Below are 26,355 nucleotides of genomic sequence, written 5' to 3' on the forward strand. Positions count from 1 at the left end.
ATCACAAAATGAAACAGCTTGTTTGAGCATAATGTCTGATGAATAAGTGACCTATAACTTCCTTTACATTAGCTTGGAAGACACATCATTCAATACAAAATGTTTCGCTTCATTGATATATGTTTAAATAGAGAGTTACAACAAATCAGGTCTAAGTTAAAAACATTTCCCGGTTTCATTGAGATTACAAATTCTTTCTTCTGCCCTTTACTAGAACGAAGACGAACAAATGGGAACGACAACGGCCGCCGAAGGCTCGGAAAAGACGGACAAGGCACGTCCAAATTTGTCCGAGTGATAGTAAAGCTCCCTACCTGTAACTTTGATTACCGTTCCACTGATTTTTCTGCTATTTGAAAATTATGTCGATGTGTCCGGTAATCAGCATATAAACACAACGTGGATGAGTTCAATATTCGATAAAATTTGTTGAGCATTGGATTTTCCACCCCAGTAAAAATATAAACAACTTTAACACAATGTGTTTACGTAATGCGATATGTTTCCTAGGCAAATACTGTGCATGTCCACAGTTATGCCTCCAAAGTGAACTCATGCTTTCCTAATATTAATTTGCTAAAGAACTTCATAAATATACTGTATTTCGATAGGAACTTTAAATGGCAATGAAAGACGTATATTTGTAACTTTTAAGTATAACTGGACACCCATACGCTGCCCGAGAGAGTTCTTGAAAAAATGCAAAATTCAAAATTTTCCATTGTGCATTGTGCATTTTGCATCTTGAAGAACTCTCTCGGCCATCGTACACCCTTTTACTATTAAAATGTTAAAACTTCATGAGATTCTAATTATTTCGTGATTTTTAATTTATGGTAACTGTTATTAATTGTTAGTCTTGTAAATCATATTTTTGGTCAAACTAAGGAAATATCAAGAAGCCTGGCATTGTGTTATGGAATTTAAAACTTACTGTTTAAAATTTCTTGGCTTGATTTGGTAATGATTTGCTTTCTTCTGTCCTTTACTAGAACGAAACTAAATTACAGAGAGAAACAAGGGCCAGCGATAACTCGGAAAAGACAAAAACGGTATGTCCTTAATTATTTGAGTGAAATCATTAAAGCTTCAGTTCCTAATCAGATTTATATCGGTTATAACGGTTTTGTTGTTTTCAAAAACTTCGTCAAAGTGTCAAATGATCACAAAATGAAACAGCTTGTTTGAGCATAATGTCTGATGAATAAGTGACCTATAACTTCCTTTACATTAGCTTGGAAGACACATCATTCTAACACAAAAGATTTCGCTGAATTGTGAAATATTTGAATAGAGAGTTACAACAAATCAGGACTAAGTTAAAAACACTTCTCGGCTTCATTGAGATTACAAATTCTTTCTTCTGCCCTTTACTAGAACGAAGACGAACAAACGGGAACGACAACGGCCGCCGAAGGCTCGGAAAAGACGGACAAGGCACGTCCAAATTTGTCCGAGTGATAGTAAAGCTCCCTACCTGTAACTTTGATTACCGTTCCACTGATTTTTCTGCTATTTGAATATTATGTCGATGTGTCCGGTAATCAGCATATAAGCACAACGTGGATGAGTTCAATATTCGATAAAATTTGTTGAGCATTGGATTTTCCACCCCAGTAAAAATATAAATCAACTTTAACACAATGTCTTTACGTAATGCGATATGTTTCCTAGGCAAATACTGTGCATGTCCACAGTTATGCCTCCAAAGTGAACTCATGCTTTCCTAATATTAATTTGCTAAAGAACTTCATAAATATACTGTATTTCGATAGGAACTTTAAATGGCAATGAAAGACGTATATTTGTAACTTTTAAGTATAACTGGACACCCATACGCTGCCCGAGAGAGTTCTTGAAAAATGCAAAATTCAAAATTTTCCATTGTGCATTGTGCATTTTGCATCTTAAAGAACTCTCTCGGCCATCGTACACCCTTTTACTATTAAAATGTTAAAACTTCATGAGATTCTAATTATTTCGTGATTTTTAATTTCGGTAACTGTTAATAATTGTTAGTCTTGTAAATCATATTTTTGGTCAAACTAAGGAAATATCAAGAAGCCTGGCATTGTGCTATGGAATTTCAAACTTACTGTTTAAAATTGCTTGGCTTGATTTGGTCATGATTTGTTTTCTTCTGTCCTTTACTAGAACGAAACTAAATTACAGAGAGAAACAAGGGCCAGCGATAACTCGGAAAAGACAAAAACGGTATGTCCTTAATTATTTGAGTGAAATCATTAAAGCTTCAGTTCCTAATCAGATTTATATCGGTTATAACGGTTTTGTTGTTTTCAAAAACTTCGTCAAAGTGTCAAATGATCACAAAATGAAACAGCTTGTTTGAGCATAATGTCTGATGAATAAGTGACCTATAACTTCCTTTACATTAGCTTGGAAGACACATCATTCTAACACAAAAGATTTCGCTTTATTGATATATGTTTAAAGAGAGAGTTACAACAAATCAGGCCTAAGATAAAAACATTGCCCGGCTTCATTGAGATTACAAATTATTTCTTCTGCCCTTTACTAGAACGAAGACGAACAAACGGGAACGACAACGGCCGCCGAAGGCTCGGAAAAGACCGACAAGGTACGTCCAAATTTGTCCGAGTGATAGTAAAGTTCCCTACCTGTAACTTTGATTACCGTTCCACTGATTTTTCTGCTATTTGAATATTATGTCGATGTGTCCGGTAATCAGCATATAAGCACAACGTGGATGAGTTCAATATCGATAAAATTTGTTGAGCATTGGATTTTCCACCCCAGTAAAAATATAAATCAACTTTGACACAATGTCTTTACGTAATGCGATATGTTTCCTAGGCAAATACTGTGCATGTCCACAGTTATGCCTCCAAAGTGAACTCATGCTTTCCTAATATTAATTTGCTAAAGAACTTCATAAATATACTGTATTTCGATAGGAACTTTAAATGGCAATGAAAGACGTATATTTGTAACTTTTAAGTATAACTGGACACCCATACGCTGCCCAGAGAGTTCTTGAAAAATGCAAAATTCAAAATTTTCCATTGTGCATTAATAATAATAATATTGGGTTCTTATATAGCGCACATATCCACAAGTACATGTGCTCAAGGCGCTTTACAATTATTATTACCCCTGGTCACTGGACCTAATATTATACCACACAAATCCCTGGGGAGCAAACTACAGCTCACATGTGCAGCCAATAAGCGCAGCAGAGCTAAACACACACATTACAACCACTGTCCTACCAGGTACCCATCACTCCTGCGTTGGGAGGAGCAATGAGGAATAAAGTGCCTTGCTCAAGGACACAACACCATGGCCATGCCGGGGCTCGAACTCACCATCCTGTGATAGTGAGTCCACTGCTCTAGCCCTGGCCCATGATGCCTCCTCGATTGTGCATTTTGCATCTTGAAGAACTCTTTCGGCCATCGTACACCCTTTTACTATTAAGATGTTAAAACTTCATGAGATTCTAATTATTTCGTGATTTTTAATTTATGGTAACTGTTATTAAATGTTAGTTTTGTAAATCATATTTTTGGTCAAACTAAGGAAATATCAAGAAGTCTGGCATTGTGTTATGGAATTTACAACTTACTGTTTAACCTTTCCTGGCTTGATTTGGTCATGATTTGCTTTCTTCTGTCCTTCACTAGAACGAAACTAAAGTAGAGAGAGAAACAAGGTCCGGCGATAGTTCGGAGGAGACAAAAATGGTATGTCCATGATTATTTGAGTGAAATCTTTAAAGCTACATTTTCTATCAAGTTTATATCTGTTAAAACGGTTTTGTTGTTTTCAAAAATTTCGTCAAAGTGTCAAATGATCAGCAAATGAACACAGCCTGTTTTAGCATAATGTCTGATGAATTAGTGACCATAGAATTTTAGTGCGGACTTCATTGTATCTGTTATAAGCACCACTACTTATTTTCACGATGCATGTGCTTGTCTAACAAATACTTTGGATTTCCACATACTTAGAGTGAAGAACACTAAACTGTTCACATTTTACCGGAAAAATGAATTTATAATCAAGAGTTGGTAATTGCTCTCATTTAGTCTCTTCTGCACCAAAAACATTTACGTAATGATATCAATCTATAGATGCTGTACAGGTAGATAAAGGGACACAAATAGGGCTAGATGAAGGATTATTCTTGCTACAGACATCATTGTTGCTGTCTTATCATACGGCGAGGTAATGTCACTTGGGATTAGTGACCTATCTGTTTAACTCCTGATTTTGCTTCTGTCTACCATTAATTAGAGCGATTGACTGTTTTGTAGATTTTCGTCGTCTTTCTCTTCTTATTCTTTATCTTCTTCTTTTCTTTTCTTTCCTTTTCCTCATCTAGAACTTACTCTACATTAGCTTGGAGGAAATATCATTCTAACACAAAAGATTTCGCTGAATTGTGAAATATTTGAATAGAGAGTTACAACAAATCAGGACTAAGTTAAAAACATTTCCCTGCTTCATTGAGATTACAAATTCTTTCTTCTGCCCTTTACTAGAACGAAGACGAACAAATGGGAACGACAATGGCCGCCGAAGGCTCGGAAAAGACCGACAAGGTACGTCCAAATTTGTCCGAGTGATAGTAAAGCTCCCTACCTGTAACTTTGATTACCGTTCCACTGATTTTTCTGCTATTTGAATATTATGTCGATGTGTCCGGTAATCAGTATATAAACACAACGTGGATGAGTTCAATATCGATAAAATTTGTTGAGCATTGGATTTTCCACCCCAGTAAAAATATAAATCAACTTTAACACAACGTCTTTCCGTAATGCGATATGTTTCCTAGGCAAATACTGTACATGTCCACAGTTATGCCACGCAACTGAATTCATGTTTTGCTATTCTCAATTTGCTAAATTACATCATAAATATACTGTGTTTTGAAAATAACTCTTAAATGGCAATGAAAGACGTACATTTTTAACTTATAAGTATAACTGGAGAGTTCTTCAAAATGCAAAAATTCAAAATTTTGCACTTTGCGTCTTCAATTTTGCTTTTTCAGTTTTGCATTGTGCATTCTGAATTTGCATTTGTGAGAACTCTCTCGGCCATCGTACACCCTTTTACTATTTAGATGTTAAAACTTCATGAGATTCTAATTATTTCGTGATTTTTGTTTATGGTAACTGTCAATAATTGTTAGTCTTGTAAATCATATTTTTGGTCAAACTAAGGAAATATCAAGAAGCCTGGCAATGTCTTACGGAATTAACAACTTACTGTTTAACCTTTCTTGGCTTGATTTGGTCATAAATTGTTTTCTTCTGTCCTTTACTAGAACGAAAGCAAAGAAGAGAGAGCAACAAGGTCCGGCGATCACTCGGAAGAGACAAAAACGGTATGTTCATGATTATTTGAGTGAAATCATTAAAGCTCCATTTCCTGTACAGATTTATGTCGGTTATAACGGTTTTGTTGTTTTCAAAAATTTCGTCAGAGTGTCAAATGATCACAAAATGAAAACAGCTTTTTTGAACATAATGTCTGATGAATTAGTGACCCTTGAAATTTTTGTGCGGACTTCATTGAATCTGTTATAAGCCCCGCTATGTTTTCAATTGCATGTGCTTGTCTAACAAATACTTTGGAGTTCCACATATTTTGTGAAGAATACTAAATGTTCACATTTTAGAAAAAAATGAATTCATAATCAAGAGTTTGTAATTGCACTCGTTTAGTCTCTTCTGCACCAAAAACATTTACGTAATGATATCAATCTATAGATGCTGTACAGGTAGATAAAGGGACACAAATAGGGCTAGATGAAGGATTATTCTTGCTACAGACATCATTGTTGCTGTCTTATCATACGGCGAGGTAATGTCACTTGGGATTAGTGACCTATCTGTTTAACTCCTGATTTTGCTTCTGTCTACCATTAATTAGAGCGATTGACTGTTTTGTAGATCGTCGTCGTCTTTCTCTTCTTATTCTTCTTATTCTTCTTTTCTTTCCTTTTCCTCATCTAGAACTTACTCTACATTAGCTTGGAGGAAATATCATTCTAACACAAAAGATTTCGCTTCATTGTTATATGTATAAATAGAGCGTTACAACAAATCAGGACTAAGTTAAAAACATTTCCCTGCTTCATTGAGATTACAAATTCTTTCTTCTGCCCTTTACTAGAACGAAGACGAACAAATGGGAACGACAATGGCCGCCGAAGGCTCGGAAAAGACCGACAAGGTACGTCCAAATTTGTCCGAGTGATAGTAAAGCTCCCTACCTGTAACTTTGATTACCGTTCCACTGATTTTTCTGCTATTTGAAAATTATGTCGATATGTCAGGTTATCAGCATATAGACACAACATGGATGAGTTTCAATATTCGATAAAATTTGTTGAGCATTGGATTTTCCACCCCAGTAAAAATATAAATCAACATTGACACAACGTCTTTCCGTAATGCGATATGTTTCCTAGGCAAATACTGTGCATGTCCACAGTTATGCCACGCAACTGAATTCATGTTTTGCTATTCTCAATTTGCTAAATTACATCATAAATATACTGTGTTTTGAAAATAACTCTTAAATGGCAATGAAAGACGTACATTTTTAACTTATAAGTATAACTGGAGAGTTCTTCAAAATGCAAAAATTCAAAATTTTGCACTTTGCGTCTTCAATTTTGCTTTTTCAGTTTTGCACTGTGTATTCCGAGTTTTGCATTTTGGAGAACTCTCTCGGCCATCGTACACCCTTTTACTATTTAGATGTTAAAACTTCATGAGATTCTAATTATTTCGTGATTTTTGTTTATGGTAACTGTCAATAATTGTTAGTCTTGTAAATCATATTTTTGGTCAAACTAAGGAAATATCAAGAAGCCTGGCAATGTCTTACGGAATTAACAGCTTACTGTTTAACATTCCTTGACTTGATTTGGTCATAATTTATTTTCTTCTGTCCTTTACTAGAACGAAACTAAAGTAGAGAGAGAAACTAGGGCCAGCGATAACTCGGAAAAGACAAAAATGGTATGTACTTGATTATTTGAGTGAAATCATTAAAGTTCAAGTTCTTATAAACACGATTGGAACTAGTTTTGGAATACCAAATATTACAAATTCCAAATATTACAAATTACTCATAAAAACAAGGCTGTAGTGTGAAAAAAAAGCAGATGAGATTACATTTGTATATTATATTGGCATTACTTCAACATCCAATTAATTATACCAAATTAATTCAAATCGTGTTTATACAGATTGATGTCGGTTAAAACGATTTTGTTGTTTTCAAAAATTTCGTCGGAGTGTCGAATGATCACCAAATGAACACAGCCTGTCTGAGAATAATGTCCCATAAATTGGTGACCATTGAATTTTAGTGCGGACTTCAATGTATCTGTTAAAAGCACCACTACGTATTTTCACGATGCATGTGCTTGTCTAACAAATACTTTGCATTTTCCACATACTTTGTGAAAAATACTAAAATGTTCACATTTTACCAAAGAAATGAATTTATAATCAAGAGTTTGTATTTGCACTCGTTAGGAGTTGAGTCGCTTCTGTACCAAAAACAAACATATTTAAATGTATCGCAGTATAATTACATATGTTTGTCAGTGTATGCTCTTGTTGTACTTGGGCCTCAGCCAAGTACATTTGTTTTCATTCCGTGGGAAAAAACTCTGTAAGGTATAACCATTTCTGGCTGAGACCAGGGAGGGCAAAATGTCTTGGCTTCATCTTTCTTGGCATAATAAATGGCGTAATGATGTTAACTGAATGGAAGTGCTGCTCTCAGCCAGTCTTGAATAAGTGAGATGTGAATATTAATGCTTCTCTATCTGAGTTTTTGCCACAAAATCTTCTGAATATAATCAAAATGTGCATCGAAATGCAACAATTAATGCACCCTCCGTTTCCTAGGCGATGGCACGACCCTTGCTACACCCACTGGACGAGCCAAAGTGGGAGGGGTAATTTCAGTTTGGTTGAACAGGAGGGCTCGAGACCAGAATTTAACATTTAAACTTGAAACATGTTTAATCGCTGACAAGATGTGGACTAGTCTTAATCAAAGTGGAAGAGTGAAACGGAAAGGTTTTATATCCCGGACACAATGAAAAACATTACGACTGGAAACTGTACCCCCAGTTGAGAATAGTAATGCCCACAGCGATGGAGAACACTTATCCTTGAGCTGAGAAAACCAGACCATCATTTCGAAATAGAGCTGCAGATTCGAGAAGCTCGTTCAAAATAGCCAGGTACACCCATAAAGGGGTGGTTTCGAGTTTTGAGGGCAAATTTCGCCTCCTTCATATAGAAATCGTACGTTTGTTTTTCCAGGAGAACACACCATTTGACACAAAATTTGCATGTAAAGGGTCGCCAGTAAGCACGTGGTCAAATCTGGCATAAGAAACAATATGAAATGTTGGGTAAAGCCAGTCCAAAATAAACTGATTTGAACTTTTGTGTTTTGTAATTTATACCACTGCAGTAACATTACCTTTTTTTGACAACATCACACAATGTAATACGTTTTGAAACTGAATACTCCGACGTATTCTGTGTCTCCTTTGCTAAAAAATACGGTATGCCGATTACCATGTAAGGAGATGATGACGTCAAGACAGATTTGCAGTGCGTTTGGTCCTGGATGGTGCACGAAGTTTTGTCAAGGTGCTTGTGTATTTATTTCCTAAATGGGAGAGATTAGGGTCGATCTAAACGAAGGCCGAAGAATGTTATGATACTCTAAGCGAGCTGAACTCTAACGCGAATGGTTGGATAATTTGGAGGATGTCTAGAATGATCTCGTCTCATTAAGATTATTTAGCGGTCAGTATTGAATTTCAACTGCGTCACAAGTTTGCGAAATGAGTATTCCGCCGAACGGTCAACGAACGATATTTTAGAAATCTGGAGACATGGCACATCGCATTTTTATTTTAGTATTTTATATTTTACAAAAGATTTAAGAAGCAATGATTTTGTCGAAAATTCTGAAAAAAATATATGAAATTTGATCGCGAACACATTTTCACGTTGGGGTCAACTAGCCCTGCGTACGATGCTGTGTGTTCCGCTACAGCTAATCGCCCCGCTCACCACAGCCCTGCAAAGACCCGTTCGTAGGGTCGGTGACTTCAATCCATTTTGGGACTTGACGTAAAAAGCCAAATTACTGCCGAAATTCAGCGTTCTTGGGCCCAAGTCGTATCCCACCCCTACCTCTACCAGGCGCCAAATGTAAAATAATTATTTTACACATTAGAAGAACATATTCATACGAAAAGGGTGTATTTGCATGCATTTATCAATAAAAATAAACTACTATAGCATAAGTATAAATAAATCAATACAGACATAAGTAAATACATATATGAGTGAAAAAACATACATATATGTGAACCAATTCACACAAGACATGAAGACAGACACATACATACATACGTGCATACGTACGTGCATACATACATACATACGTACGTGCATACATACATACATACATACATACATACATACATACATACATACATACATACATACATGCACTCACGCACGCACATACATACGTGCATACGTACGTGCATACATACATACATACATACATACATACATACATACATACATACATACATACATACATGCATGCATGCACTCACGCACGCACGCACGCACATACATACATACATACATACATACATACATACATACATACATACATACATACATACATACATACATACATACATACATACATATACACACATACAGGATCGAAAAGTTTACATGAGGGGAACGAAGTACGCATGCGTATATCCAGTCGCACACACACACTCACACACACACACACACACTGCTACTCGGAAAAGTTTACATGAGGGGGAACGAAGTACGCATGCGTATATCCACTCGCACACACACACTTACACACACACACACACACACACACAACAAACACAACACACACATTGCTACTCTCTCTGAGATACACACACTGACGCGACGATCTGCAGGCCCGGAAGTGCCACACCGGGGAGCTCACTCCTAACTCGGACTCTACGTACCTCGCGGCGTCGAAGGCTAGTGACGATGACAAAGATGTGCGACACTTTTTCTCTTTCTTGCCTTTGTGTCGTGAGTCGGGTTCGTACAGGGCTTTACACAGTGGTAAAGTGGTAGCCGGCCTGAGTAATACTACACTGCTTAGAGGCCCCGTAAGGGTTTCTGACTTAATGGTACCTGCCATGCCGGCGAAGTTCTGCTGGGGTTAACGGCCCAACCCAGGCCAATAAAACACTGGGAGTCGTGTATTACAGCTCTCTGCCATTCGGCTTATATTCTTTAATGGTTAAATACAGCATTCAACAGGAACAACAGCAACAGCTTACTGGAACTAAAGCAACAGCTTTACTGCTAAGGGGTGGACCATTTGATATCCTGGGGGGGCTTGGAAGATTTGGGGGAAAAAAAGATGCCAGGTGGAGTTGCTCGAAAAAAAAAATCTGGCTTTAGGTGGCTGATGGAAAAAAAATTATGGACCATTGCGACTCGGGAAAAAAAAATCTTGGCAATTGTTCGATGCACACTGCAGCATCAATAAAAATCAAGGAGTAGCTCTAGAGTTTTATAAAGCATAAACCATTTCAAGCTTGAGGAACAATAACTGAATATGAACAATTGTACAGTATACATGACCTTCTGATTAGAGGAAGTATGCTGAAATTGAAATTGCTCACCAGTGTTTTCCAGAAATGTGTAAATCTGAATGTAAGGATTTTGTCAAAATACCACAAGAAGAGAGACAGCCTGCAAACATTTTACTATTATCGTTTGCGCATAGAAAACTCATAACAATGAAAAAATGCGTAGAGACTCAATCCAATGCGTAATATTATTACGCATTGGATCGACTCTCTACACAGTTTTTCATTGTTATGAGTTTTCTATATACGCATGTTTTATTCGTAAATGCGAACACTGTTATAGTGAATTATCTTACCAATGTTTTTCTTAACAAAAGCGAATGTGTTTTGATTAGAATTGAATGAGTTTGATGGTTTTGGGGAAACTACTATGTGGTAATGAAGAATGGGAAATGGGCAATGAAATGAGCAGACAGCAGGTGATTTAAGATTAAATGTTACATCTTCAATGCAAATAAAACCATAAGTGTGTCATAAATAATACAAACAAAACAAAATCATGTTTGTTTGTTTTGTTGTATGTGAGCCACGTCTAAGACACACAACAAAGTACTGTTTCAGTCAGTAAATGTCACCTCAGATGCCACCAGAGAAAACCATTTCCACTCCAAAATTTCATTTTTCGCCTTGCGAGAGGGGGGACACCCCCCTCTCGCGCTCTCCCCCCTTGTTCGCTACGCTCACTCGCCACTCAGTCGCTTCGCTCCCTCGCAGTCCACCCGTCTACTTTCTTAAATTACCCGGCTACTTTCAATGTAAGGACAACAATAACAAGTAAATGCCATAAATGTACATGATTTTACAAATATGTTTTTGTAAAGTGAATCAAAAATGTACATGTATTTACATAACTTCATTTAGTTTCTTGAATATAGTCTGTGTGCGACAGAACAGCATCTTGTTACTGGGTGTGAAAAACCAAGCAAACAAACATTGCACCGAAATTTGGTAAAAAAAAATATATATCTCGAAGAAGGAAAGTGAAAAAACAAAGTTGCCAGCATATGCCCCTGTAGAAAAAAAATAATTCATGGTGAAGCACGTGGGAAAAAAAATAATGGCTCTCCACCAATCTTCCAAGCCCCCCCAGGATATCAAATGGTCCACCCCTAAACTCTCTGCTCTCTAAACTCTCTGCTTACTTTACTCAGGATCGTACGTAGTTCCACTCAGCAGGGAATGAATGTCTGGAATGCCAAGTATGCCCACTGGAACTAGACAGCAACGGAGTACGGAGAACTGGAATTTTCAAACTAATATTAAGAGCCACTGTGTATTTTCTAATAAACTCATTTTCACGCCTACGACATTTTAGTGCCTGATGTACAAGGCAGTGGTATTTTTTTACGAATTTTCATTAGTTCTACGCGTGAATTTTTTGATCGAAAAATTGATGCTTTGTAACGTTTGGTCAAACATCAAATGTATTCACTTTTCCCCGGACGTTTTTTGATGATAGTCATATGGTCAACCCGGTCAATGTAGTATCATTCGACTCTTAATGGTACGAAATGTGTCAAACTGTCATCCGACCCCTATCGACCCCTAGCGTTTTCACGTAATGGGGCTTTCTTTCTGCCTACTTTTAGTGATTTTCTAAAATGTGGACGCCTTATGTAAACATAGCCAGGCCGTCAGGCCTGCAGTTGAGGACCGGGGCAGCAGGTCACCTCGACCCCTGTCCGTTTCGACCCAAGTAATTCACACCCTCTTGTCGTTGTTTGTGGTCAAATCAATCCCGGTGCCTTAGTCACTTCGACCTCAGTCAGTTTTCATGTTACATGTACCTGACAACGTTTTACTGAGTACATTATGCAACTTGTTTCTGTGAGAAAAACTGCTGGCTTCGCTACAACAATGCACGGGGTAGCTGTGATATCGCAGCGGTACTTGTGGCGTGTCGAACGCGCTCGGGTCATTGGTTTGGGGTCATCGCCACAGTCCCTGTGGCGATGACCCCAATGACTCGATCGCGTTCGCCACGAGTACCGCTGCGATATCACAGCTATCCACGGGGCTGTGAACACTCTGATACTTGTGGGAGGCCTGGGGTACCCCGGCCCCATTGTCATTTACTGACTGGGGAACGTGTCTCACTGAAGAACGGATGGATAAAGCATGTCATTTACTGATTTTTGGAAATAAAGCATTCGTCATTATCGCAATTGCTTGCCATATGCGGCAAGATTGGATGAGCGAGGCCGGTCCGCTCGCCTTGGTGTCTTGACGCCATATGAGCCTATTTCCGGTTTAGGCGTTGGGCTTACAGCAATGCATTATAGGATATCTTCCAGGGCGGCGTGGATGATAGAGCGTGGATCAGTGTGTGTGTGTGCGCGAGTAGATATACGCATGCGTATTTCGTTCCCCCTCATGTAAACTTTTCAGAGCAGTGTGTGTGTGTGCGAGTAGATATACGCATGCGTATTTCGTTCCCCCTCATGTAAACTTTTCCGAGTAGCAGTGTGTGTGTGTGCGAGTGGATATACGCAAGCGTACTTCGTTCCCCTCATGTAAACTTTTCGATCCTGTATGTGTGTATATGTATGTATGTATATATGTATGTATGTATGTATATGTATGTATGTATGTATGTATGTATGTATGTATGTATGTATGTATGTATGTATGTATATGAGTGTGTGGGTTTGTGTGTATGTGCGTGCGTGCGTGCATGAGTGCATATGGGCTTGTGTATGTATGTATGTATGTATGTATGTATGTATGTATGTATGTATGTATGTATGTATGTGCGTGCGTGCGTGAGTGCATGTATGTATGTATGTATGAATGTATGTATGTATGTATGTATGTATGTATGTATGTATGTATGTATGAATGTATGTATGTATGTATGTATGTATGTATGTATGCACGTACGTATGTATGTATGTATGTATGCACGTACGTATGCACGTCTGTATACATGTATATGTCTGTCTTCATAGGTCTTGTGTGAATTGGTTCACATATATGTATGTTTTTTCACTCATATATGTATTTACTTATGTCTGTATTGATTTATTTATACTTATGCTATAGTAGTTTTTTATTGATAAATGCATGCAAATACACCCTTTTCGTATGAATATGTTCTTCTAATGTGTAAAATAATTATTTTACATTTGGCGCCTGGTATACCTCAGCTACTCGATCGCTTCCAAAAATGACAGTCTTTTATTCACTTCTCGTAAATAACCGTCGATGTCGGCAACTCTCTCGCTAGCCCTGCGTACGATGCTGTGTGTTAGCTGTAGCACATATCATCGTAGGCAGGGCTAGGGGTCAACATCGGGTCGCAGCCATGTTGCCTCAAAACTTATTTCTGTCTGCACTCAAAACTCAAAATGTCGGATATGAACCTGAAAAATCGATGCAATTTTGTCAAACTTCGGCGAAATTTCAGCCTATAGACAAAATTTCATCCAGGTAAGGTAAATTTACTGAAATTTGATCGACAAACAATCCTGAGTTTGAACGTGACAGCTCGCCTTCTCCGGGAAGTCAAGCATCCAGCTAGCTGCACATACACAGTTGCCCATATAATGGCCAGGTTTATGAGATTGTTTTCAAGCGACGGCGGCAGACCGTACGGGGCTCTGGATATGAACCTACCGCCAGTGTAGCTGTAATAACTGTTGCGTTGTTTTTAGTGCCCACGGACGAAGTCCTGGGGAGTTATAGGTTTGGTCATGTCAGTCCGTCGGCCGTCCGTCCGTCCGTTCACGCAGATATCTCAGACATGCCCTGGTCAATGTCTTTCAAACTTTGCACAAGAATAGTATCCAACCCATACAGATGCACGTCGATTTGTTTCACAATGCGATCGAATTTGGCCGTGTTAGAGGACTTTTTAGTTTACACCTCCATAGACTCCCAATGTCCCATGTATAAGGCCAAGAAAAATAAAAATTTAGTTTCTCATCGTATTCATATTGCCTAAAGGATGCAGTGACACAGTTTTTTGTCCCCACGGATAAAGTCCAGGGGGCTTATAGATTGGGTCATATCCGTCCGTGAGTCCATCAGTGAGTCCATCGGTTCACGCAGATATCTCAGACATTTTGACAAAATATAATGTGACCTTGGTGACCTTTGACCTCAAATATACATTATTGTCCATAAGTCAGTAACCACAAGTGCTAAACCTTTCATATTTGGTATGATGGGACACCTTATGACGCCACATATTGTACCCCATTAATTATGCGCATATCTTATTTTGAGCGAGCCAATAGAGCTAGAGGTCTGATTTTTGGTATATAGGGATAACTTAGCAATATAATTTGTTTGACAAAACGTCACGTGACCTCAATGACCTTTGACCTCAAATATACATATTTGTCCACAACTCAGTAACCACAAGTGCTACACCCTTCATATTTGGTATGATAGGACACCTTATGACACCATATATTGTACCTCATTAATTATGCGCATATCCTATTTTGAGCGAGCCAATAGAGCTAGAGGTCTGATTTTTGGTATATAGGAATAACTTAGCAATACAATTATTATGACAAAATGTGACGTGACCTCAATGACCTTTGACCTCAAATATATATATTTGTCCACAACTCAGTAACCACAAGTGCTACATCCTTCATATTTGGTATGATAAGACACCTTATGACACCATATATTGTACCTCATTAATTATGCGCATATCTAATTTTGAGCGAGCCAATAGAGCTAGAGGTCTGATTTTTGGTATATAGGAATAACTTAGCAATACAATTATTTTGACAAAATGTCACGTGACCTCAATGACCTTTGACCTCAAATATATATATTTGTCCACAACTCAGTAACCACAAGTGCTACACCCTTCATATTTGGTATTATGGGACACCTTATGACACCACATATTGTACCTCATTAATTATGCACATATCTAATTCTGAGCAAGCCAATAGAGCTGGATGTCCGATTTTTGGTATATAGGGATAACTATAGGGTAGAAATCTAAATATGCCCATCTAAATATAAGACATCTACCATCGAGAACAAAAGAAATTTGCTGTAATTTGAATATTTAAGGAGTTTAAGCAATTTCCACTATAAATAAAGAACCCCTGCCTCAAACTCCACAAAAGTTGCTAGACATATTTTGCCGTTGTCATGCCATTGCTTCGTTTAGTCAAATGGCTAATTGACAGGAGGAAATTCAAGACCATATTTGAATAGTAGTATATATTGTCCTCAAAAGTACTCTATCACGGCCCAAGTACTCATCGCCTTCAGCAATACTGCCTTGTTTATATTAATATTATAAGAGAATTTATATGCTTTGTTTACTATTGTAAGATACTGTGTTCCGCATTGCTACTGTCTGCATTTCGTTCACGATAGTGTTTTATGTGATCCGCAATGACAAGATTGTAGTGTCATGTGAAAACAAATAAAACTCTAAACTATTGTGAAATCAAGAGAAATATAAGCCAATAAAGTGTCCGTTGCTGCTTCTCTTTCCCCAGGATAAAGTACCGGACTTCGAAGAGGTGAGTGAAAACAAAACCATTGGAATCCAAATAATTTCTTTACTATCTTTGTATCTACGTGTATTAATTGTTGTCTATTGTTTTCCTTTTCGTTATATTGATGTGATTGTGAATTATTTATCTATTCAGTTGTAAACGTGAAAACACACCGTAATAAGTTTTGGCTTTTACAACTCATCCTGATTTCTTCTCCTAATTTGAGCTTGGTAAATCAGACAAAATAAAAACAATGGTGTCATGAAGACCATTACTTATCGTTTCATGTAGGCCTTTCGTGATCAAGACGCTTAGCAATCTTCATAAAGTCGTATCGCAGTGGCTATATCGAATCGTATCGTAAATCAAGTTGATGTACATGTACATCGATGCCGATCGGGTGATATGAAGTGCTTTGTACAGTATTTGTTACAACTCATGCATAAATAGAATAAAACAGCAATGAAATGACTTGCCAATTACATTCATTTGGTACTTTCTATGCGGACTTGGTCACACAGAGTACACTTGGACGCAGAGGGCGATTTTGAAAACCCTTTTGCGTTTTATAGCTTCCTGCCATTCACATATATTGTCCTGGTGCCCTCTTTAAGGTAAAGGACCACACACTCCATAACTGAGGTACCTTCAATTCAACTAGACTTGCACTCTGGTTACATTCGAGCTAATAATAATAATAATAATAATCTTTATTACCCTTAATCATAATAATATTACAATTCAATAATGAATGTACATCTGAGTTGTGCTGTGATAAAGGGTAAATGGAAACGGAAAATAGCAAATGCTAGTCTAGTCCGTTCCCAAAGCCATTTGATGTTAAAGCAAGAAAACGAAGAAGAAAAAAGAAAACTGAAGTATATCGAGGGTAGTGTACATGAAAGTAGTGGGATTGCAAAGTAACCTAATTGTAACAAAGTAACTAAGTGAATAAAAGAACAACTACATAAATAAATATATAACTAAATAGATACATTACGAGTAAGTAGAAATGCGTAAAAAAGAAAACGATAAGAGAAAAAAAACGTATATAAAATATATATATATTAAATATGATATACATATATGTAAAGTTGAATATAACTCTTCATCACTTAAAAAAACAAAAACAAAAAAAAACAATCGTGTAAAAGTAGACTTGAAAGTGCTAAGTAACTAACTAAGTGAATAAGAACAACAACATAAATAAAATAAATATATAACTAAATAAATACATTACGAGTAAGTAGAAAATATGTAAAATAAAATAAAATAAAAAAAACCCAAAATGTATAGTGAAATATATATATATTTATATATCTATGATATACATATTTGTAAAGTTGAATATAACTCTTCGTCATGTAAAACACTAACCGTGTATGAGGAGACTTGAAAGGGAGTGTCTGAACGAACTTCTAGTGGTTTTTGTTTTAATTTGTTTAGGTAATGTATTCCAATAGATGCAGCCTGTATATGATATCGAGAATTTACCCAAGGAAGTGTTGACACTTGGGACATAAAGGTTACCATTAATTTTATGACGTGTACTGTAGCAATGAGAAGGCAACTGACAGTATGTTGTAAGACTGTGTGGCAAGTTATTATTTATAAGATCATACATGAATGTACTGATATGTAATTTATGTAATTTGTATATATTGAGAATATTAAGTTGTTTGAAAAGAGTAGCTGAGTTTGCTGTGAAGTCACTGAAAGTTATAGCTCTGACTGCCATTTTTTGCGAAAGAAAGATACTATTGAGATGTGAGGGATATGTTGAACCCCAAACTTCAAGACCATAAGTGATGTGTGGTAGGATGAAAGTTTTGTATAGAAGAATAAGGATATTGCGTGTAAAAACTGTCTCAATTTGAAAAGGATGCCAACCTTTTTTCTGATAGTAGAATTAATCATTTTAATGTGCTTTGACCATTAAGATGTCTGTCCATGTGAATACCTACAAATGATGTCACTTCAACCTCATTGATAACTGTATTATTGATGTGTAGAGCACCATTCAAGAAAATATGTTTGTTATGATTTCTGAAGACAATGTAATTTGTTTTGAGGTAGTTTACAGTAAGTTTGTTAGCCCTGCACCAGTCCACTACAGTATTGAGGTGAATGTCGACAGTATTTAAATTTATATTAACTTGGTTAGCTTTGTTTGTTGTCTGGGGCTAGAGGATACCCCAAGACTTAGACTGACCAAAAACCAACAGAAATCCATCGTGTGACAGTAGGAAACATTGAGTGTCCTCTGACTCAGCACCGAAGTTTGTGAAACCCCAAATATTTTATCTCTGGGAAAAAGAACACTTATCTATAGCAAATATCTGGAGAAAACCCACGGTCAAAACGAGCATGGAAATTTTTGTCCACCTACTCATGATTCAATGGCGTGCAGTGCAAACTCTATACTCATACAATTTATTTCCCCATGAATGTACCCTGTGATGGTTATAACTTCTTTAATAGCACATACATTCATGTGCTTGGCATGGAATAGGAGTCAGGAAATGGAGAGGGTTGTAGGAATGTGAATGGTGTGAAGAAGAATGTTTGAGATTACCTTTAGACAAGGAAACTGTAGAAAAAATAGCTTACCCACAATGCCAACCTAAAGCAATATGCTATTTTTTATGGAGCGAAGTAATGAGGTTTTATATCATATTAAAGAAAGTCCAATTACATAGCGATATAATTACACTAAGTGTTACAGAACAGTGAATGCTCTCACTATATAAGAAGTATTCAAACCAAAATTAGTTCCCGATGGTTCCAGTTCCTCGCACACAAGGGGATGCTCGACTAATGTGCTGTATTACCTGAAAGTCCTTGTTCTTTTGATTTCTATCCTGACAGTCAAGCAAGTAGAGAACGGCCTTAGTGTCAGACTCCTCAAGTCGATGTAAATAATGACAATCTGCGAATTAAACATAATCTTTCGAGCTACCGCACACTGCAAGAGAACGTGCCTTCATGTCAGAATGGACAAGCTAATTTCATGTTAGGGCATTTCCCCGCCCATCCATCCTAAAGTTAGTTTAATGTATTTCGCCAACAATAGGTCTCAATAAGCACATTCCTTAACAGCAATAGACTATATTCATAGGCGAAGTGTTTAGGCTTTGAATATCGTATAAAAGTTGAAGGAAAACCCATTCATATCTTTTTTACTGAAACTAAATCATGCGAATAACATGTCCTATCAAACTTGCAAAGTTAAGCTAGATCGGGCAAATAAAGACTCATCATTAATTTCTTGTTTCCTATTCTTTCAGTTTATAAAAATTCTACTTCATAGATACTTCAAGAAATTTGCACGACCGCTTGGCATGGCAAAGGATGATGAGTGAAGAAGATATCAAAATTGCGCAGCCAAACGTTGGATAATCAACAAATATACTGACAACATTGTCCTAGGATTGTGCAAGCCTATATGTATTCAGAATACGTCTCGTCCTGTTAATGTTCCTTTCTTTAATACGTTGGTGATATTAAATGTATTATGTTTGTTTCAAATTGTAAGAAACTAAAGGAAGTGTTTCCTGTCATTGTATATTACGGGCTTTTCGTAATCAGTGCTGAAAAAATATATTTCATTGTATTGTCATCACAGGTAAATTACATCAATTTTCAGTTTAATAGAAAAACATGAGTCCCCATATGGTATTAGATTATCTTAATTAAGATTATATGTTTGTTATTTCCAAATTCATTGCAGTCATATTTTGACTTCATTTCTTTCACTGTACGTGTTGGAAAATTTTCAATTCATGTCGACAAACTATTTTTAAATGCAACATAGCACCTGTTCATTTGGTTGTTTTCGTTATGTACTGTACAATGTTATTCCGTCCATCATATACGTAGCTTATATAAGCCAATTGACGATCTATGTGTTTAGTTTTCAACTTAATTTACATCATGTAGTTTTACCTTGAACTGTATATGATTGGTTATCATCAATCGATGTCACGAAACTATACTTTCGTAGTTTTCATTATTGAACTTTTTAGTAAGAAAGAAAAATGTGATATACTATATGATAATGCAAATGGGTGTCCGGATTTTATCTGTGTTGTTTTCCAGTTATTCGAAGTGATACTTTTTTTCTTTCACCGTATATAATCGAGTGCGTTTTACTTTTTGACGTCACAATGCTATTCCTTATATTATTAGGTTGTCGAAATAATCTTTTTTTATATTCGGAGATTTTTTCACATTAATCAAAATTATAGACTCTTTTTCATTTCATAAGCTTACGATGGACTATTATGAATCAAAGGTCTCAAAATTATTTCCAAATTGTGTTAAAAGAGGTCAACATTTCACCATCAGATTTTACAAAAAACACAACCCTCCATACGTTATCGGCAATCCAGAATTCATTTGTTTTTAAGTCAATCAAATTCGTTTTTACTTTCTCTTTCACTCTGCGAGACAGACAATCTTTGATGAATTCCTACAGAAATATATATGCTTAATTTGCTTTTTTTCTTGTACTGTATATTGTGGACTATTATTTAATGTTGATAATACATATTTTCAATGCATTGTTAATTCTATTCAACGATGATTTTTCAACTTTATCGAAAGGATTTGACACTGGTTTCAGTGTACATGAAGCACTGTTTTCAATTAATGACGATGAAATATATTTTAGTGTGTATTAGTACAGGTACAATTTCATTATTTCACTCGCTATGTTACTATGACATTCCTTACAATAAAGGCTTCGATCTAGTCATATTTTGCGATTTTTACTTTACAAATCAATCAAAACTAGATACAATTTTCCTTTCACTTTTTATGGTTTACTCCAATTAACAAATACTATTAATCTCATTAAATTGTTGATGTAAGTCTGTCACGTGACTATTCAACTCAATAGGAAAAACACGATCATCCATGAATGATTGGGTCATTATTTTAATCCAGAGATTGCGCAACCTCTATTAATTTCAGGATTGAGTACTTGTCTAAAAACCACAACCTTGATAACCTTTCACGTTGATGAGGTCAGTGTCCGCGATAGCAATATCTTCCAGTGCCTGATATGCCAGAGTCTTCAAAGCCCTTGGAGAAGCTTAAGTCAATAAAAACACAGGAACTTCAACTCACAAGATGAAATGCTGCGTCGTTACGTTGGGGGCGCTATGGTAAAGTTGCTTACCAACTCGCTGCCTATGTATTTGAATATTTGAAGTTTTCTCATTTTAACTTTGTACATATTCCGATCTTCATTTTTACATTCAAACACTATATTATGCTTCTATTTTAACGCTTACAGCGTCCCTCTGCGCAATCAATGATGTACTTACACTTTGAGTGTGGTCAGGTTACTCAAATGTCGACACATTTCTCTAGAACGAGGTCAATGGATTGTACAACCGGGGTTGCTGACCGTCCCAAGTGTGAAATACTTTGTCGCCTTGTATGGCCAGTCACAGCATGCCCGAGCATATTACATCGTGACCACAAAGCTATTCGTGGTCGCCAATTATAAGTAACAAGGTAGCTTTTGTAAATGTTTTTTTCTTTATCCGTTCTTTAATGTTTGGTTGAATTGCAAATGAAGTGGAGGCAGAGTTTTGCAGTCACGCGATGGTATGGATATTGAATCAAAGTGTGATCATGGCACGTTCAAACCTTCATGGATAAGTATAAGACTCGACGACGCTGTATAAGACGCTGGTGGGTGACTTGAGTTGGGCACGGTCTTTTGCCGCATGAGCGAGATACTTCAGTCCCCATTACTTTATTTGGCAATAAGTAGTGACGACACGATTAACTGTAAGACTTTTTCGAATAAACACTTACAGAGCACCTTTTAATATCTGTGTAGCTTACAGTGTAGGCACGTAACGAACCTGGCTTCTTTACAGTTCACTCTTGATGCGCTGGCCTCTAAGGCGCTGACCGCAACAACATCAACCGCGAAAGAAGCCAGAGCACGGCCGAAGGGCTGCAATTTTTGTGCCTAATATCGAACCTACCGTCAGAGCCGTTAAAATGCCTTCTAGATTACACCCGTGTTAAGAACGGAACCACCATAAACACCCGTGGTAAGAACGGGAACCACCATAAAGTCATAGAGTGACTAACGTCTCGTGACTCAGAGGTAAATTGATATAAATCATTTTGGTCAGGTTATGATCCCGGAAAAGAAATCATAGACCCACATACCAATGCTGCATTTCTCTATGCGAAATAATTTTGTGCACATTATTCACTGTAGCAGTGACAAGTTAAATTGTCTTGTAGAAGTAAACAGATATTGAGGAGAAAGACTGAGTCACGTGAGTATATCTCTTTCAAAGATTGAGGAGGAAGGTTCATTTAGTAGAATATGTTAGCTCAATGTTGTATGAAAACTTTTGAAACAAACTGTGCAGAGGGCGGAGAGTATGTTGATATCAGTCTGAGACAAAACAAGAGGGCATGAGTTGATAAAAGCTATTAGATTTGAGAAGATTTATCAAATGATGAAAATCGTCAACATTGACAAAGATTACGATTAGACTCTCCAGTGACTGCGGTGTCACCTCAGTTGTCCGATGACGAGATTATTTGTCTTGAGAAGTTTGAATTCATATGAGATGGTACGTTGCTAAGTTAGATTGCCAAAGCAACATACACAAACACAGTCTATTGCGGTTTGAATCAGTCACTAAGTTGTACAATCATACTCTTTTCCACCATTTGTAATAATTTTCAATGATCCACTCGACCGCCATACTAACGCTCCTTTCAAACGAAGTGTAATGAACTCTCTGACGACTTATGCTCTCCTTTTCGACAATGTGAGGTCCCCGGAAACAAGAATGTTTACGTTTATCTAGACTTCAGCAAAATGCCAGTATGTCGGCAGTATTCATAAAATTTGCAAGGGAGAACATTCCCAATTTTGCTCACTACATAAGAGCGATAAACTTGCACACCTTCAGAAGTTCAGAACATGTCAACTGCTCATGCGAAAACGGTTTGAAATACATATTACATTTAAGGTAGTTTGCAGGATTGGGAGAATAGTCGCAGATAGTCGTGGGTAAAGTAGGTACTGGTTGATTTATTCAAAGATTGACATATTTCATTATTATGCCAGCTGAGTCAGTACACCGATCGATGTTTTGACAACACTAGCCTGTCATAAACTATGAGTTCGCTTGCAGCGGTTTTATGGCGATGAACCCTGACCCAAGCGATCGATACGCGGTAGAACAGCAATCGAGTTTTAAATTTATGTAGAATGGTAATACACTAAGTCAAGAGACATTTTGAATAATGTTGTAAAATCAAATTCAGAGACTGCAATGTTGAGTAATGTTGTAAAATTGAATCAGAATAGTAAAATTGAAAATAGTAATTTTTGCATGTATTGGACACCCTACTGCCCGCTCCTGTGGGAGCATTCGCCTGTTGTTCCATACAAGTCGAAGGCCCTTGTAAGCGTCAGAAAGGTTTATGATGCTTTCAGGGCCTTCGCCGTGTATCGAACAACAAACGACTGTAGGTACAACCAACGGATTGTAGGCCGTATCACAGAGTAATATCATAGACAGAGTGGCAACACTTGCATGCCTTTTGTTCCATGGTCGTCTCGGTAGACTATTGGCTTTTCAATTAAAATGAGCTTAAAAGGTGTTAAACTTTTTGGAGGCTTGGTTTGTGGTTGATAATTACACGAGATTATGCGAAACATACGACGAGATGGCATCGTACTGCCAGTAGCGTAGCAACCTTAGTTACTTTGTGAGCTCTCAGGCCAGAAACACTGCCTCACGCCAATCAAAACATAACAGGCCAGCAGTTTCATAAACATGTCCTTTCTTGGCGCACGTGTAAAAGACGGTATGACTGACCGAAACCATTGAGTAAAACCAGACAGCATAGATAAAAGACTTTCAAATTTGGTTCAAACACACTCATTATATATTCATAAAAATATGAGAGGAATTTTTAAAACGGTAAAGCCCACTTTCCTGAAGCTCAAAACACTCCCGTTTTCGCCAGCACATCATTCCGATCAGCACCACACACGACAACAACAACACAAGCTTTGTCGAACATACTTTCGCTTAACAATTGGTGAAAATCCGAAAATTACCGAAGGATGCATGGTCGGCACTCTTCGAAAAGAGAGCCAAGAGCTTCGTGAGGCGAGGCAAACATGGATTGCTTACGTAACCGCTTCACGCCTTAAACAATAGCTGTTGCCACTCTGTCCATGATATTACTCTGTGGCCGTATACAGGAGGTTGGAATGTCATATGTATTGTACGCAAAATGATTCCGTGCATCTCAGTAACACTCAATACTTTTCAAGTTCGTGTTGGGTCGCACCGCGTGATCCCTGATCCTTGGCTTGTGACACCGGAAAAAAGGCTGTGTGCATAAAACAGCGTAGGTGAGAAGATTTGAGGGGACTTATCCACAAGGAGAACTTCAAAGTACTGGTTAAGTGACGGAGTTATTGTGTGCAAAATGTTCGTTAAAATATTCTTCATTTATGTCTAAAGGTTAACTGACATACAGGTAAAAAATATAAAGATCAAAACGATAGATAAAAATAGGTAAGAAGATAACCTAGAAAAAGCAGCATTTTTGCCAAAGCTATATGGTCAAATTTTGTCATTATAGATTTCCATCAACAAAAGTCTTTGGTTTTAAAGATGCAGGAGATGATAGCGTACATCGATGTACTTCAACACTTGAAAACGACATCGTAAAATGAAGATGTCAGTATTTCCCGATTTAAATTAAGCATTGATCGAAATACAATAGATTCAATGAATGAAAATACAGTTTGAAAGAAAGACAGGAAATACTAGAAAAAATACATTGTGAATAAGTTTTTGAAGCGTCCTCAGAAAGAATTATTTTAGCTGAAACAAGTCTGGTTATAAGTTTGAAAGATTGGAAAAGTTATACAGCCATACCTATAGCCCGGTGACAATGGCTGGTAGCCCATGTATATTTTAGTTCAGGGTATCTTTTTTCGTTCATGTGTGGTTCAAATGGCAAAATCCGTTCGTGCCAGGACAGCACTTAAACCTGAAAGTTCACCCACTTACCCTAAACACTGACCTAGTACCAGGTATAGCGGACTACAATGTCCGGATAGTAGTGTCCAGGGCTGTCTTGATATCAACTTAGTAATATATGATCTTTTCTATGATGATGCAATGACCAAACACTTCCAATGCGTGAGCACTAATAGAAATTCGTGGCATTTATGATAGTGACATTACAGCTCAAGATTTGAAAGAAAGCAAACAAATTTAAAAGGGAACTTGACAGACTTACCCCTTTCGGAAATTAGAGAACATTTCTCACGACTTGTAGCGTACATGTAGGTCGCGGAAAAGGGGGAAACACTGCAGCCGGGATACTCTTCCTTGTCACCAATGGACGGGAAAATCGATCCCCGTAATAGAGACGTTGTCGATAAACTGGTCGAGAAAGAATTAGTCGTCGATACACTGGCTCTGAGTGACGAAGTTGAGTTCCTGAAACGAACGTATTTATCGATCACATTGCCACCACGTAATTACAACGTCAATCAAACCAAATTTAAGGAGACATATCCCCATCAAATTTTTTCATTGACAATTCACCATATCTAGCAAGTACTCTTGTAAGTTTGTTGGTTGAGAGTACTAATGCGTCCAGTATCGCAGTTCTTCAGGAAATGAATTACAATTTGATATTAATATAAACATTACGAAAGTCGCTTCATTATACTCAAAGTTCTTCACAAATTTTGTATTTATATTACCATGGATCTTTCTCAAGGTTTAACATCGTCGATCGAGCTTTGAGACGTAAGAATTTTAAGATAACATTTTTTACTATATCAAGACTTATCTCAATGCTTCATTATTTTTATCCATCACCTCAAATCACAATTTATTTTTGTATCGTGTCTGTAAAACCATTCTTTACAGCGAGTATATTTCGCGAATCAATACAATGCGTTCATTTCTTGCCCGTGCCTATATACAACCCTTTCATACCTGACCTCTTTGATAATAACTGAGGTTTATTCCATCTGATTTGGTAATATTATTTTAGTTGAAAGTTGTTCAAAGCAGGTAAATATTTTATTGGCATTTCAATGAACGCCACGTATGCCCTCTTTCGTACAGCGCATCACCA

General features: G+C 37.1%; 2 protein-coding genes across 6 annotated transcripts in view; both read left to right on the top strand.

Annotated features, from left to right (window-relative positions):
• The window catches only part of LOC139134066 (short transient receptor potential channel 4-like), a 74,369-nt gene that overhangs the window by 17,963 nt on the left and 30,051 nt on the right, over window positions 1-26,355 (top strand). For 4 of the 5 annotated variants that reach the window (XM_070700968.1, XM_070700971.1, XM_070700969.1 and 1 more), the window contains exon 13: window positions 215-275. The exons of the other annotated variant lie outside the window; for it this stretch is intronic. The gene's annotated coding sequence lies outside the window, so the exon portion shown is untranslated. Of the gene's footprint in view, window positions 1-214; window positions 276-26,355 lie in introns of those variants that run through there. 5 annotated transcript variants of the gene reach the window in all.
• Window positions 230-20,944, top strand: LOC139132637 (nucleolar protein 58-like). The gene is made up of 12 exons (XM_070698906.1): window positions 230-274; window positions 993-1,052; window positions 1,378-1,437; window positions 2,155-2,214; window positions 2,540-2,599; window positions 3,666-3,725; window positions 4,527-4,586; window positions 5,318-5,377; window positions 6,169-6,228; window positions 6,963-7,022; window positions 16,189-16,212; window positions 19,476-20,944. Exons 1-12 carry the CDS (start codon window positions 230-232, stop codon window positions 19,548-19,550), a joined length of 684 nt encoding a protein of 227 aa, XP_070555007.1. The 3' UTR covers window positions 19,551-20,944.

The sequence above is a fragment of the Ptychodera flava genome, chromosome 5 (assembly GCF_041260155.1).
Source record: "Ptychodera flava strain L36383 chromosome 5, AS_Pfla_20210202, whole genome shotgun sequence".
In the NCBI taxonomy this organism is placed as follows: Eukaryota; Metazoa; Hemichordata; class Enteropneusta; family Ptychoderidae; genus Ptychodera; species Ptychodera flava.